The sequence below is a fragment of the Entelurus aequoreus genome, linkage group LG24 (genome assembly GCF_033978785.1).
Source record: "Entelurus aequoreus isolate RoL-2023_Sb linkage group LG24, RoL_Eaeq_v1.1, whole genome shotgun sequence".
NCBI lineage: Eukaryota > Metazoa > Chordata > Actinopteri > Syngnathiformes > Syngnathidae > Entelurus > Entelurus aequoreus.
In genome coordinates this window covers 13,223,445-13,237,608 of record NC_084754.1, presented here as the reverse complement: position 1 = coordinate 13,237,608, position 14,164 = coordinate 13,223,445, and the positions used below count along the sequence as shown (strand labels likewise).

At 39.7% G+C, this 14,164-nt stretch overlaps 1 protein-coding gene across 4 annotated transcripts in view; it reads left to right on the top strand.

The window, feature by feature from the left end:
- Nucleotides 1-14,164, top strand: part of LOC133641733 (neural-cadherin-like) — a 342,738-nt gene that overhangs the window by 154,295 nt on the left and 174,279 nt on the right. For all 4 annotated transcript variants that reach the window (XM_062035681.1, XM_062035679.1, XM_062035682.1 and 1 more), the window contains exons 6-7: nucleotides 2,381-2,630; nucleotides 5,703-5,845. In XM_062035681.1, coding sequence (XP_061891665.1) covers nucleotides 2,381-2,630; nucleotides 5,703-5,845 — 393 coding nt within the window. The remainder of the gene's footprint in view (nucleotides 1-2,380; nucleotides 2,631-5,702; nucleotides 5,846-14,164) is intronic.

The following is a 14,164-nucleotide window of genomic DNA, read 5'->3' as shown; positions in this document are numbered from 1 at the left end:
TCCGAACACATGCATCATTTGCATTTCTAGTATGATATTCATTTATTAATCCATAAAATCTTTTAATTAATTTCTTAATTGTATCTTGATTAAAAAGTGCATATTCCAGTTCATGGGTTTCAATGACATTCACAAGTGTTACTATAACTCCATACTTCGTGATGTTCACGCAACCAAAAACAAGACTTCACAGCAAAGTCCACCTCTCTAGTAATGAGCACTTATGGCTAACCTTTTGGGTGGGCGTCTCCGAAGGCTGGATGGGAGAATAGGAATATGAAAAACGCGCGTAAAAAAAGTCAGAATAGGGCCCAGTGTGAGTGAATTGGGTGTTAAGTAAAATATATATTATATAACTTGCTATAAGTTACAAATTACACCAAGACTGTGTTTTTAATAAAAAAATGCTTTAGCTTTTTAGGGGACGGTTAGTTATTTTGTATTTAGTCAACTGTTCATCTTTCCCTTAAGGGCCACCATTGGTGATTCCTATGTCATTAAGAGGTGTGTGGTCTTGAACATATTCTGTGAGGGCACATTTGAAGAAATGTAATGTGAAAAGAATGGACAACATAGCCTCCAGTTATGTATGCTGTAAAGCCATCAGTAAAAAGAACAACAATTTCAAACCAACAACGCTCCAATCATGCAAACAAAATCTACACAAGCAGTATTGTCGGAAGAGCAAACATTGAATTTTAGCCCTGGGAATAAAACTAATAAGAATGTTACAGCAAATGTTTTTCAACATAATGACTGCAGTTGCACTTTGGATTACATCAAAAAAGATTGGGCCCCATTCAGTAACCGTTCTTAAGAACACATTTTGTTCTAAGGCCCACTTACAAAGTTTTCAAGGAGATTTTTGTATTCACCAATGTTTTCTTAGCTGGGATTTGTTCGTAGGTAAGAACAAAGTCTACAAGTGCTCCAGAGCACTTTTAGGGTGACAAGTTCCCTTACTTCTATTGTCTAATGTTAAATTAATATCAAAGATAGATAGATATATAGATAAATACATAGATAGATAGATAGATAGATAGAGAGATTTGAACGCTTTAGGCTACCTCAGCGGTCCCCCCTTTCTTAAACTTACGTTTTGACATTATGTATTTCCCCCGTGGGATAATACGAATTTCTCTTCTGTAATCTGTTTGTGTTTTTTCCGTGTGTTTGATGTTTGGCTTTTCCGCCAGAATTGTGCCCTTATATGGGGAATTAAGGGTGTTTACCTATGCAAACTACGGAATTAAGGGTGTTTACATATGCATATTGGAGAAATAAGGGCGTGCAAATTATGATAGACATACACGGGCTAATCATTTGGCATTCAGCAATTTAAGAACAGCAGGTGGGAACTATTTGGCCGTTTAAGAACACGTCATGAATTTGAATGGACTCCTCTTAGAAAATCACTTGGGAAGAAAGATAAGAGGAAAAGTTAGGAACTTATTGCTGAATGGGGCCCATTGTTCCTAACTAAAGCCTCGAAATAATCCAACGATTTAGATCAAGAAGGCACATGGTATACAATGCAGGAAGAAAGTCATATATTTTAAAAAGTACACTTTGTAATGTGACAGGCTGCACTGTTAATTAAATGCCAAAGTTTTGACATACAGCAAAGAAAATCCATCACCTGCTTGAATTAAAACAAATGAAAAACAATGAGGTTTTCACATCAACTTTCTCCACTTTTCGTTTGATGGTGAGGAGATAAATTAAAAACCAACAGAAGGAGATACTTAAATTCTAAAACTGAGGTTTTCACATTAACTTTCTCCGCTGTCAGTTTGATGGTAAGGATATAAATGAAACACCAACAGAAGGAGATACTTACATTCTAAAACGTGTTAATATTTTACAATCCTGACATATAATTCAAGTGTAAAGCCCTTTTTAAACGTATTGCAAGGCATTTTGATGGAACTACACAGGAGCATTGGCATGCATGTACTTCCCCTGTCAATTAGTCAAACAGAGAAAATGAACAGATTTAAAACAATGTAGCTAAAATGGAGTTAATTTTGGTTTGACAGTCTGTTCATGACGCTGACATTCTAAGTGAAACTCGACAAAAATGTGTGTCACTACTTAACAGTCTCTGCTTTATTTTTTACTGCACCCTCAGAGTAATATATTTTTTAAAGCTTTTGTTTACTGAAGGTTTCTACCAAAGATTACAATAATTCTAATACTGACAGTGTTTTAATTATAGTAGCTGTCAGGTGTATGATCTATTAGTTGTTCCAAGTGCCTATAAAGGGATAATGATTTACACAGATGTCAACACATTAATCAGCTCCTGTCTTTTTATCATCCTATTTGGATGGACTGCTAATTTATGTTTTTTTTTCTGTTATATCGTCCATCCCGCCAGTGTTGGCCATTGACTGTGACTCAGGGTTAAATGCTGAGCTGACCTATTACACCCTGAGTCCAGACTTCAGCATTTCACCACACGGTACCATTTTCCCTGCGGCTCGGCTCGACTATGAGAGGCCTAACCATCTGTATGAATTTGTGGTGATGGCGGTGGATGGCGGGGATGGACCTCAGTCCGGCACCGCCACAGTCCGCATAAGGATGGTAAATGTCAACGATGAGGCCCCGGAGTTCTCCCAGCTCATGTGAGTATTAAGATTGTATGCCAGTTCCTTAACCATCATTGCACTCTGAAACAAAATGAGGTCTTTTTTGCGAACATTTTTCATAGTTTTTTTAAGTCATCAAGGCAGAACTACATTTGAATACGTGAATTGCATTGACAAGTTGACGAATACATAACTTAAAGGAGTCATATCATGATAATTTTTTCTATTTTTAAAACACTTTATTTTGTCTGCATAACATGTAATAATCGTTCTTTGTTGAAAATGTTGCGCAGATTTTTCTGTAAGGCCCTATCTTGAAGCTACTTTCTGGCTGCTTCTAAAAACGGTTTGTTGTGAGAGGCTGAATTGTAAGATGCAAATGAAGCCTTCCTTACCACGCACCCTCACACTGACTACACTTTCGTCCCCACCCCGCAGCTATGTTTGGTAGTTGTTTTTGTTTTTTGTTTTGATAAAGACATATGGAATATGGACATCAATCAATCAATCAAAGTTTATTTATATCAATCAATCAATGTTTATTTATATAGCCCTAAATCACAAGTGTCTCAAAGGGCTGCACAAGCCACAACGACATCCTCGGTACAGAGCCCACATACGGGCAAGGAAAAACTCACCCCAGTGGGACGTCGGTGGGAATGACTATGAGAAACCTTGGAGAGGACCGCATATGTGGGTAACCCCCCACCCCCCCTCTAGGGGAGACCGAAAGCAATGGATGTCGAGTGGGTCTGACATAATATTGTGAAAGTCCAGTCCACAGTGGATCCAACACATCAGCGAGAGTCCAGTCCATAGTGGGGCCAGCAGGAAACCGTCCCGAGCGGAGACGGGTCAGCAGCGCAGAGATGTCCCCAACCGATGCACAGGCTAGCGGTCCACCCGGGCTCCCGACTCGGACAGTCAGCACTTCATCCATGGCCACCGGACCTGTGCAACTCCCCCTCCCAAGGGAGAGGGGAGCAGAGGAGAGAAGAAAAGAAACGGCAGATCAACTGGTCTAAAAAGGGGGTCTATTTAAAGGCCAGAGTATACAAATGAGCCTTAAGATGGGACTTAAAGGCTTCTACTGAGGTAGCATCTCTAACTGTTACCGGGAGGGCATTCCAGAGTACTGGAGCCCGAATAGAAAACGCTCTATAGCCCGCAGACTTTTTTTTGGCTCTGGGAATCACTAACAAGCCGGAGTTCTTTGAACGCAGATTTCTTGTCGGGACATATGGTACAATACAATCGGCGAGAGGCTGGAGCTAGACCGTGAGGCTGGAGCTAGACCGTGTAGTATTTTATAAGTAAGTAGTAAAACCTTAAAGTCGCATCTTAAGTGCACAGGAAGCCAGTGCAGGTGAGCCAGTATAGGCGTAATATGATCAAACTTTCTTGTTTTTGTCAAAAGTTTAGCAGCCGCATTTTGTACCAACTGTAATCTTTTAATGCTAGACATAGGGAGACCCGAAAATAATACGTTACAGTAATCGAGACGAGACGTAACTAACGCATGAATAATGATCTCAGCGTCGCTAGTGGACAAGATGGAACACATTTTAGCGATATTACGGAGATGAAAGGAGGCCGTTTTAGTAACACTCTTAATGTGTGACTCAAACGAGAGAGTTGGGTCGAATATAATACCCAGATTCTTTACCGAGTGGCCTTGTGTAATTGTTTGGTTGTCAAATGTTAAGGTGGTATTATTAAATAGATGTCTGTGTCCAGCAGGACCGATAATCATATAACTCTTAATCACAAGTGTCTCAAAGGGCTGCACAAGCCACAACTCACATCCCATATCAGGGCAAGAAAAAACTCAACCCAATGGGATACAATGAGAAACCTTGGCGGGGACCGCAGATGTGGTCACCCTGTTTTCCCGCTAACTCGTTTATCGTTTTTTTCTGTGTTTTTTGTCTACGTTAAAAGAAAAATGTTGCCACGGCCTTCTTAAAAAAGGGACATTAACAGTGGAGGCTGAAAATAACGAAACAAATACTGTCGTCAGACCTACAAAGACTTAGAATTGCTGGCATTCTGCCAGGTGATGTTTTCTGGCACAGATGCAGCCTGCTTCAGACAAAAACAGTGGCAACCAACACTCAAAGACAGACACACATGGACAGTTGATTGCATATTTGTGATGTCTAATGACATGTTGAATCAGATTAGCTAAAGTCATCTGCCTCTATGTGGCAGGTCCTTTCAGTTCATAGTTGAATGAGTTGCATGTGATGGGAAGACAGGCAGACGAAATAATATGGAATTTTAATTCCGACTGTAATGCGTAGAGGCTCACAGTTTGGTGAGATGTTGAGAGATGCTGCAGGAAGACAAGCCAAGGGAGAGTATATGTTTTAGCCTACGGTGCTGTGTTGAGGTAGCCTCTGAGCCGAGTGACAGATTACAGGCCAGTCTTGATGCTACCCAGCCCGCTGCATCTTGGCGGAGATGAATCACCCATCAGTGTTCTTCTGTAAACCATCAATCACCTCTGACTTCTCACCACAGACACCAACACCCCACTTTCGACACCTTGCATCACACACACACACACACACAGGAAACTACACCAAATCTCACAGCCGACAAGTCCACTCAAACTCAGCGAGGAAAACACGCCCTCTTACTTTGCTGCTCTCGCCGTTCTCTTTCCTCACGAACCGCCCTACACATATTACTTTGCCTGTCAATTTGGTGCCAGCCCTCTTTTATGTCATCCTCTTCTACTCATCGCTCTGTTTTTCCATTTCTCTTCATCACCTGGTCCCTCAAGAGGTACAGTTCATTCCCACCTCAGAGTGCGATGTTCCGCAGAGCTCTATTGCTCTCCTGTGTCTTGCTGGCATCTCACTGCCCCGCACTTTAGAGCAAGCAAATCACTGTTGACATTTTAAAAATGTGCTGCATCCAACAGCCCACGGTGGGCTTGGTATGGGAAGCACTGTTTGTGCAATAACTCCAGGGAGTCGCTACCATTTGTTTCTGGTCTGGCCAGCTAAGAGTACAGGTTAAATCACGGTGACACAGAAAAGCCGCAACTATAAGTCTTTCCCGCTTGCTCATCCTTTGCCTTGTTGAACTCCTTCTTTGTAGATATCGAACATTTGTTTCCGAGGATGCAGGCCCAAACACTCTCGTCGCCACAGTCCTGGCCAAAGACCCCGACGGCGATGGGATCATCTACTCTATTACGGCTGGGAATGAGGAGGGGAACTTTGTCATTGACAGCCAGAAAGGTGATGCTGCTTGCACTCTAATCGACCGTCAAATCACACATTCAATTTCCCATACTGCAGAATTTTTCTTTCACATGAGTGCCCTTTACTCTGAGGGCCTGATCTATCAAAGTCTGCATGTATCAAAACTAGTGGCGGGCCGTGCGTTTCCCACCTAGGCCTTCAGTGATGTCCGACTTCAATGATTACCTCTCAAAATATCATAATTTATGTCACCACATGACCATTGCTGGAGAAATACTATACAGAAACACATGTACGCACTACTGTGCATTGTACAAAATGGGTTATTTTCTGGCGTATTTAAAAATCAATAAACCCGCATCAGCAATTAAAACAGGGGTGTCAAACTCAAATACAGAGTGGGCCAAAATTTAAAACTGAACAAAGCCGCGGGCCAAGGTTGAACAAATTAACCTTTTAATAGGGACCCAAACAAGTTTTGCATTGAATATTGAACAAGCGAGGCTTATATAACTTTATAGTGACATGCAAAATCGAGTTTCAAATAATAATAAAAATAATTAAAAAATATCAATGGCATATCAAATACAATTTAGATAAAAATTGAATGCCTCTTTTCTATTTGCAGCCTTCTGAGGTAAATATCAACATTAACTTTTTCCACAGGCTAATACATTTGAAAATAAAATAACAATGAATAAACCAACCATTCAGGACTTTAAACGGCTCAGTTTGCAACACACTGATCTAATCTGATGTGCCCAAGCCAGATACCTGCCATCTTTTCTTGGACTTTCATTAATGTCGGGGATCAGGCTTTGAGCTGAGGCAACCTTCATTATCGAACGAAGGTATTCATCAGTCATTATATCTCATAGTCCACCTAGACCACAGTCTTGGGGGCGTGCCTTAAAGGCACTGCCTTTAACGTCCTATACGAGCTGTCGTCACGTCCGCTTTTCATCCATTCTAACAACATGCCGGCCCAATCACAAGATGTGTGTGGCTTCTGTATGAACACACACGGGAATGCAACGCATACTTGATCAACAGCGATACAGGTTGCACCGAGGGTGCCCTTTATAAACAACTTTAACACTGTTACAAATATGCGCCACACTGTGAATCCACACCAAACAAGAATGACAAACACATTTCGGGAGAACATCCGCACCGTAACACAACATAAACACAACAGAACAAATACCCAGGGACGCTACAATATACACCCCCGCTACCACCAACCCCCCGCCCCCACCTTGTAGCGTCCCGGAAGAGTTAGTGCTGCAAAGGGTTCTGGGTATTTGTTCTGTTGTATTTATGTTGTGTTACGGTGCAGATGTTCTCCCAAAATGTGTTTGTCATTCTTTTTGGTGTGGGTTCACAGTGTGGCGTATATTTCTAACAAAACTTAAAGTTGTTTATACGGACACTCTCAGTGTAACTTGCATCGCTGTTGATCAAGTATGCGTTGCATTCACGGGTGTGGGCGTGCAGAAGCCGCACATATTATGTGGCTGGGCCAGCACACGTTGGACTGGATGAAAAGCGGATGTGATGATTTTCGGGAGGGGCACTGAAATCTGGGACTCTCCCGGGAGGGTTGGCAAGTATGAGATTTAGCGGTGAATGCTATGTTACCGCGGCACCGCCGCTGAATATAATCGACGGGCCAGCTCTAGTGTTAATTTGATATCGCCTCAAGGGCCAAGTGAAATTACACGGCGGGCCAGAGTTTGACACCCATGAATTAAAACATATCTTATGTGGTACTGTCAAAATTAAAGTTGCAAAAAACATATTAAACGCTGCTCTTTCTGTAATTATGATCATAAATATTGAAGACAATGTTTGGTAAAATATTATTTCTTACAGGTGCTTGAAAGATATTGTTGTGTTGAAGAGATTTTCTGCAACCATGTTCAGCATTTGATGACAGTACAGTTTATCTTTGGTTTTATTTACCCTTTGATCCGAAACCAGTGGCAACTACTGTGACATTTGTCACCCAGCCCTTTCAATTCAATTTCTCAACGACTGCGCTATCATGGCTCACAATCTCCAGGCCGTGCTGTGCAAGCTCCTCGCCCCTTTTGAGTCATTTTTTTTTTCAATTCCTTTTCTCTATTCCTCTGTATCCTCTGAACAAGAAAACGTTAAGTCTGATATCCTTTACACAGGAATTCTATTATCTGACTGTCCTCTCATTGTACCGAGGCTGCAAAGACTTCTGGCTCATTAAATGGCTCATGTCATTGGTAAACAAGAATGACATTTAGGCTGGGAGAATAAACGTGTACGTCCTGCTGTTCACTTATTTTAATGTTGTTGCTGCAGTGCTGACAATGTCACATATTGCCATTAAGGGAAGCAATTATTCTCGGCTCTGTGGCCAACTGGGATCGCCAGCAAATTGGGCAAGAGGACTCCCGGTATGGGAACCAGTCTTTACCATGAATTGATTAACGTGGACCCCGACAAACTTATTCGGGTGTTACCATTTAGTGGTCAATTGTACGGCATATGTACTGTACTGTGCAATCTACTAATAAAAGTTTAAATCAATAAAATCAATCAAAAGAGAGTTGTGTGCACATGTGTGTGCTTCAGCTTGCTGTGTCGCCTTACATACTGGCTCCGGTCCTGTGGGACCCATGGCAACTTTCAATCTTTATAATAATTTTTGAAAAATCAATTTTACTGTTGATAATTCTGTGACAAGTTTGGTCAGTTTTACATATTAAATGAGTCACAAATAATAATGTCTATAATTATCATAGCCTAACCAAGATGTCATTGTGCCCGATATTGAAATAATAACACAACCATCTTGACTTTGAACATGAGGGAATGAAGCGCATACTTACTCAATAGGCATACATGTCACACTAAGGGTGGCAGTATGAACAATGTCAACACTGTCATAAATATGTGCCGTATAGTGAAACCCCACTAAACACATTTTGGAAGAATATTTGCAGCACAACACAACATGAACACTACATAACATATTCCCAGAATTCCCTGCAGTGCCAACTCTTCCGGGACGCTACAATATAAGCAAACGCCATTGGTTGATCTACACCTAACATCCACTGTAATGATACCACGTGCAATAGCGTATGTAGTCTATACTAGTATGATTACATCGATATTGTTTAATATCACAAAATCTTATTTCGTTTTGTTTAATTTATAATATGTTTATAAACTCAGGAAATATGTCCCTGGACACATGACGACTTTGAATATGACCAATGTATGATCCTGTAACGACTTGGTATCAGATCGATACCTAAATGTGTGGTATCATCCAAAGCGTAGTATCAAAGAAGAGAAGAATAAGTGATTATTACATTTTAACAGAGGTATATATAGAACATGTTGAAACAGAAAGTAATCAGATATTAACAGTAAATGAACAAGTAGATTAATAATTCATTGTCTACCACTTGTCCTTAATAATGTTGACAACATAATAGAATGATAAATGACACAATATGTTACTGCATATGTCAGCCGCTAAATTAGGAGCCTTTGTTTGTTTACTTACTACTAAAAGACAAGTCACTTGTATGGTCACTATTTCATTTAAGGACTAAATTGCAATAAGAAACATATGTTTAATGTACCATAAAATGTTTTTGTTAAAATAAAGTCAATAATGAAGTTTTTTTTGGGCCCCTTTATTTACAAAAGTACCGAAAAGTACTGAAATACTTTCCCGGTACCAAAATATTGGTATCGGGACAACACTAGTACACGCACACCGAGCACCCACTGGTAGAAATGTAGATCGGCGCCTATGGCCTTACACCTAGAGCATTGAAAGAGATGAGTAGAAACATAACCATCCATCCATCCATTTTCTACCGCTTGTCCCTTTCGGGGTGGCGGGGGGTGCTTGAGCCTATCTCAGCTGCATTCAGGCGGAAGGCGCTGTACACCCTGGACAAGTCGCCACCTCATCACATGGCCAACACAGATAGACAGACAACATTCACACTCACATTCACACAATAGGGCCAATTTAGTGTTGCCAATCAACCTATCCCCAGGTGCATGTTTTTAGCGGTGGGAGAAAGCCGGAGTACCCGGAGGGAAACAAGCATCAAAAATCCTTTCAATTCAACAACTTTCCCAGCATGACACAAGCTGCTTGCTCATCCCACAACCTCTAAAGATGATGTCTGTATTACTGCTAACGAAGTAGCTGTTGACTCACATTTAACATATTTGTATCTCACCTTTGATCTAAAACAGACAAAGTGGGTCCAACAAGGACGGCAAACCCGATTCAGTCAATACTTTGTTTTTGTTCATGTGGATGAGCTGGCAGGACAGACTCTTGTGAGTGGAAATATTAGATTTGAAATGTGACAAGTCACGACTGTGAAATTGGTTTCTGGATTTCGCCGATGTATCAAGCTCTTACGTTTTTGCAAGGATTTTGCACGGCTCACTATCAGACTATACATCACGGGTGTCTAACTTGTTTTTGCACAGGGGCCACATGGAGACAAAATCTGTTCCCACGTGGGCCGGACTGGTAAAATCATGACACGATAACCTAAAAATAAAGACAATTTTAAGATGGTTTTCTTTCTTTCAAAATAGACCAAGCAGATTCTGAAAATGTACAAATTATAAAGCTTTTTATTCACTTAAATGTTGCGATTAAAAGTATTCTAGCTTCATTTGTCGTTATTAATACTTTCTGAATCAATGATGTGATAATGTTCATCAGTCAAATAGGTGGAATTGAGGCTGGTAGAGTTTTAAAATGCTGGTAATTTTGAATCCATCAGAAGATGACATTAAAAATAATATCAATGTCAAATTTCCAGGTTTTCCGGGTCGACAAAAACAAGATGGCAGCGTTCCCGTAAGTTGCGACAACATTTAGTAATTATTATCAAATCCACTCCGTCAAAATACAAAGAACAGGTGTGGGAAGCATCGACGCAATTTTTTGTAATGCCTCCTCCAAAGAAGAGCGCACAGATGGAGAATGACATAGAGGAAATACGCAAGTCGCTAAACTTCATGTCAGGCGACCTGGCTAGCGTCTCCCAATAGCTAAGCAAGCTAACGGAGCTTGTAGATGAAGTGAGGAAACTCAAAAAAACAATCCGACAAAAAGACAAGACAATAACTGATCTTGAAAGGAGAGTTGAAAACTTGGAGCAGTACACAAGGATGGAAGATGTCATCATCACGGGACTAAACATCCGACCGCGCTCATATGCCCGAGCTGCTACTGCGGGCAAGAATGTTGGAGAGGACGCAGAGACAGAGGATCTGCAAACTCTGGAGGACCAAGTCTTGCACTTTTTGAAAGGAAAAGACATACACGTGGATGCAAACGATATCTCAGCGTGTCATACACTGCCACGCAGAGACAAAGCAAAGCCTGCAGTCCTTGTGCGCTTTGTAAACCGGAGACACAAAATGGAACTACTGAGACAAGGAAGAAAGTTGAAGGGATCAGCGGTGTATATCAATGAGCGTCTGACCATGAAAATATCGGATATAGCACGGGAAGCACGGATCCTGAGAAAAAACAAGATTGGAGCCACATGGACAAGAAACTGCAAGGTTTTCATTCAGCTGAATGGATCTACGCCGGAAAAAGCAAAAGTAATACTGGTAAGAGAACTTGAAGACCTCGAACAGTTCAGATAATGTCGATTGTTCCATTTTTTGGACAGTCACAATTGCATTCTTGTCGAAATCATTTTTTGATCGTTCGAATTTTGATGAGGACAGCTACAATGAGATTTTTGATGAGGACAGCTACAGTGAGATTTTTGATGAGCTTATTTTTGGAATGCTCAGACTATTTTTGTTGTTTTTTACTTTTTCGTACCTTGGATCATAAAGACATATACTCAACACCATGTATAAACACTAACCTAATACCAAATACAAACTTGTTTTCTCTTGGACTGCTTTGGGACGCTCATAATAGAGTAAAAGTATTGTCAGTCGTGTGTGTTTGTGTGTGTTTGTGCGTGCGTGTGTGTGTGTTTATGTGTGTGTGTGCGTGTGTTTCTGTGCAAGTGTTTCAGTGGAGATGGATACAAATGTGTTATCTGTACAAAGAAAAAGAAAAAACTAAAATATAATGGAGAGTGAATTAAAAAATATCTTTACCAATGTTGGTGATAAGGAATTAGAATGTAGAAATACTGATAATAATCATAGTAGTGAACTGTATAATAATTATAATCACATCCAACTAGACTTATATAATAATATCAATTACAACTGCAATTCAAATGAGTTTGGCAGTGACATAGATCCTGATTGTAATCTTTACAATAATATTACCAGAAACTGTGAGTACTACACAGACGAACAATTTAAATGTGTGAATGTGGACAAATCATTTACTGTTATACATTTTAATAGCCGAAGCTTGTATAACAATTTTGACAATATTAGAGAATATCTGAGCCAGTTCAAAACATTTAGTATTGTTGCAGTCTCAGAGACTTGGCTCGATGAGAACAAGTGTTGTGAAATGAGATTGGATGGTTATGAATTATTTACCACAAACAGAGTTGGAAAAAGGGGACGAGGAGTAGCACTTTTTGTAAATCAAGATTTAAAATGTTGGAAGATTGACAGCAAATCAACTGCTATAGCTGGAGTTCTTGAATATATAACTGTAGAAATTGAAGTAGAAAAATCCAAAAAAATAAATGTCAGTTGTGTTTATAGAACACCTGGATCATGTCTAGACACATTCAATCAAAAATTATTTGTTTAGTAAATCAAACAAGATCCATATTGTGTGCGGTGATTTTAATATTAATCTTCCAAACCCCATGGACAGTACCAAAACAACCGATTTTATAACAGGATTGTACAGCAATAATTTATTTCCCCTTATCATAAAACCAACCAGAATAACAGTAGACTTTGCCACACTGATAGATAGCATTTTCACCAATCAACCGGAGAAACAGATAACAGCGGGACTACTACTCAATGACATAAGTGATCATCTACCTGTATTCAGCATTTTCCACAATTTCTTTGATGAGAGAAGGGCCAAAAAAGCAGTTCAATATAGATTTGTTAGACACCAAACACCAGAAACTATGGCAGCTTTTAAGTCTGAGTTATGTGCTCAAGACTGGGGGGAGGTTTATACCTCCACAGACCCGGATGAGGCATATGAAACCTTTCTCAGCATTTTCATAACACTGTACGATAAGCACTGTCCAATGAAAAAACATTACATTAAGGACAGCACTGTTAAGGACAAACGGTGGATAACAAAGGGACTATTGAAGTCCTGCAAAAAGAAAAATTATCTTTACAGAAGATATTTAAAGTACAGAACAAAAGAAACTGAACACAAATATAAAACGTACACAAATAAGTTAACACAAATAATAAAGCACAGCAAAAGAACATTTTACTGTAACCTATTAGAACAACATAAAAATAGCATCCAGGGTACGTGGAAAGTTTTAAATGGTATCATTAAAAAAAAACATGACAAATAAGGAACATCCAAGCTATTTCATAGAAAATAATCAAACTATTACGACCCTAAGGAAATAATGGATGCTTTTAACACCTTCTTTGTGAATGTTGGACCTAGTTTAGCAAATTAAATTGTACAACCTGAAAACAGTGTTAAATTTAATGAACAAACCATTCAAAGCAACTTAGAATCGTTTTTTATTTCCCCCGTTCATGAAAGTGAAATGACAGAAATTGTAAATTCTCAGAAAAACAAGAAGTCAACAGACTGCTGTGACTTGGACTTTTCTCTGATCAAAGACATTGTTGATTTTATAGCTGTTCCCTTCACTTATACAGTATATGTAATATTTCTTTTATAAAAGGTGTTTTCCCAAAGGAAATGAAAACGGCAAAAGTTATTCCCATCTTCAAAAGTGGAGATAAGCATCAGTTCACCAACTATAGGCTTATTTCTCTACTCTCACAATTTTCAAAAGTCCTTGAAAAATTATTTGTGTCAAGATTAGACAGTTTTATTGATAAGCATCACTTGCTAAGTGAACACCAATACGATTTTTGACCAAACAGGTCCACTTCCATGGCAGTGATGGAACTATTGAGGAGGTAACCTCTGCAATTGATAAGAGGGAGTTTGTTGTTGGTGTTTTTATTGATCTGAGCAAGGCCTTTGACACCATCGATCACACATTGCTTTTAAACAAAATGCAGAGGTATGGTTTTAGAGGTCTTGCTCATGATTGGTTGAAAAGTTATCTTGGTGGCAGAGAACAGTACGTGCATATGAATAATGTAGATTCAGATAACAAGATTATAATACATGGAGTACCCCAGTGTTCTGTACTGGGACCAAAA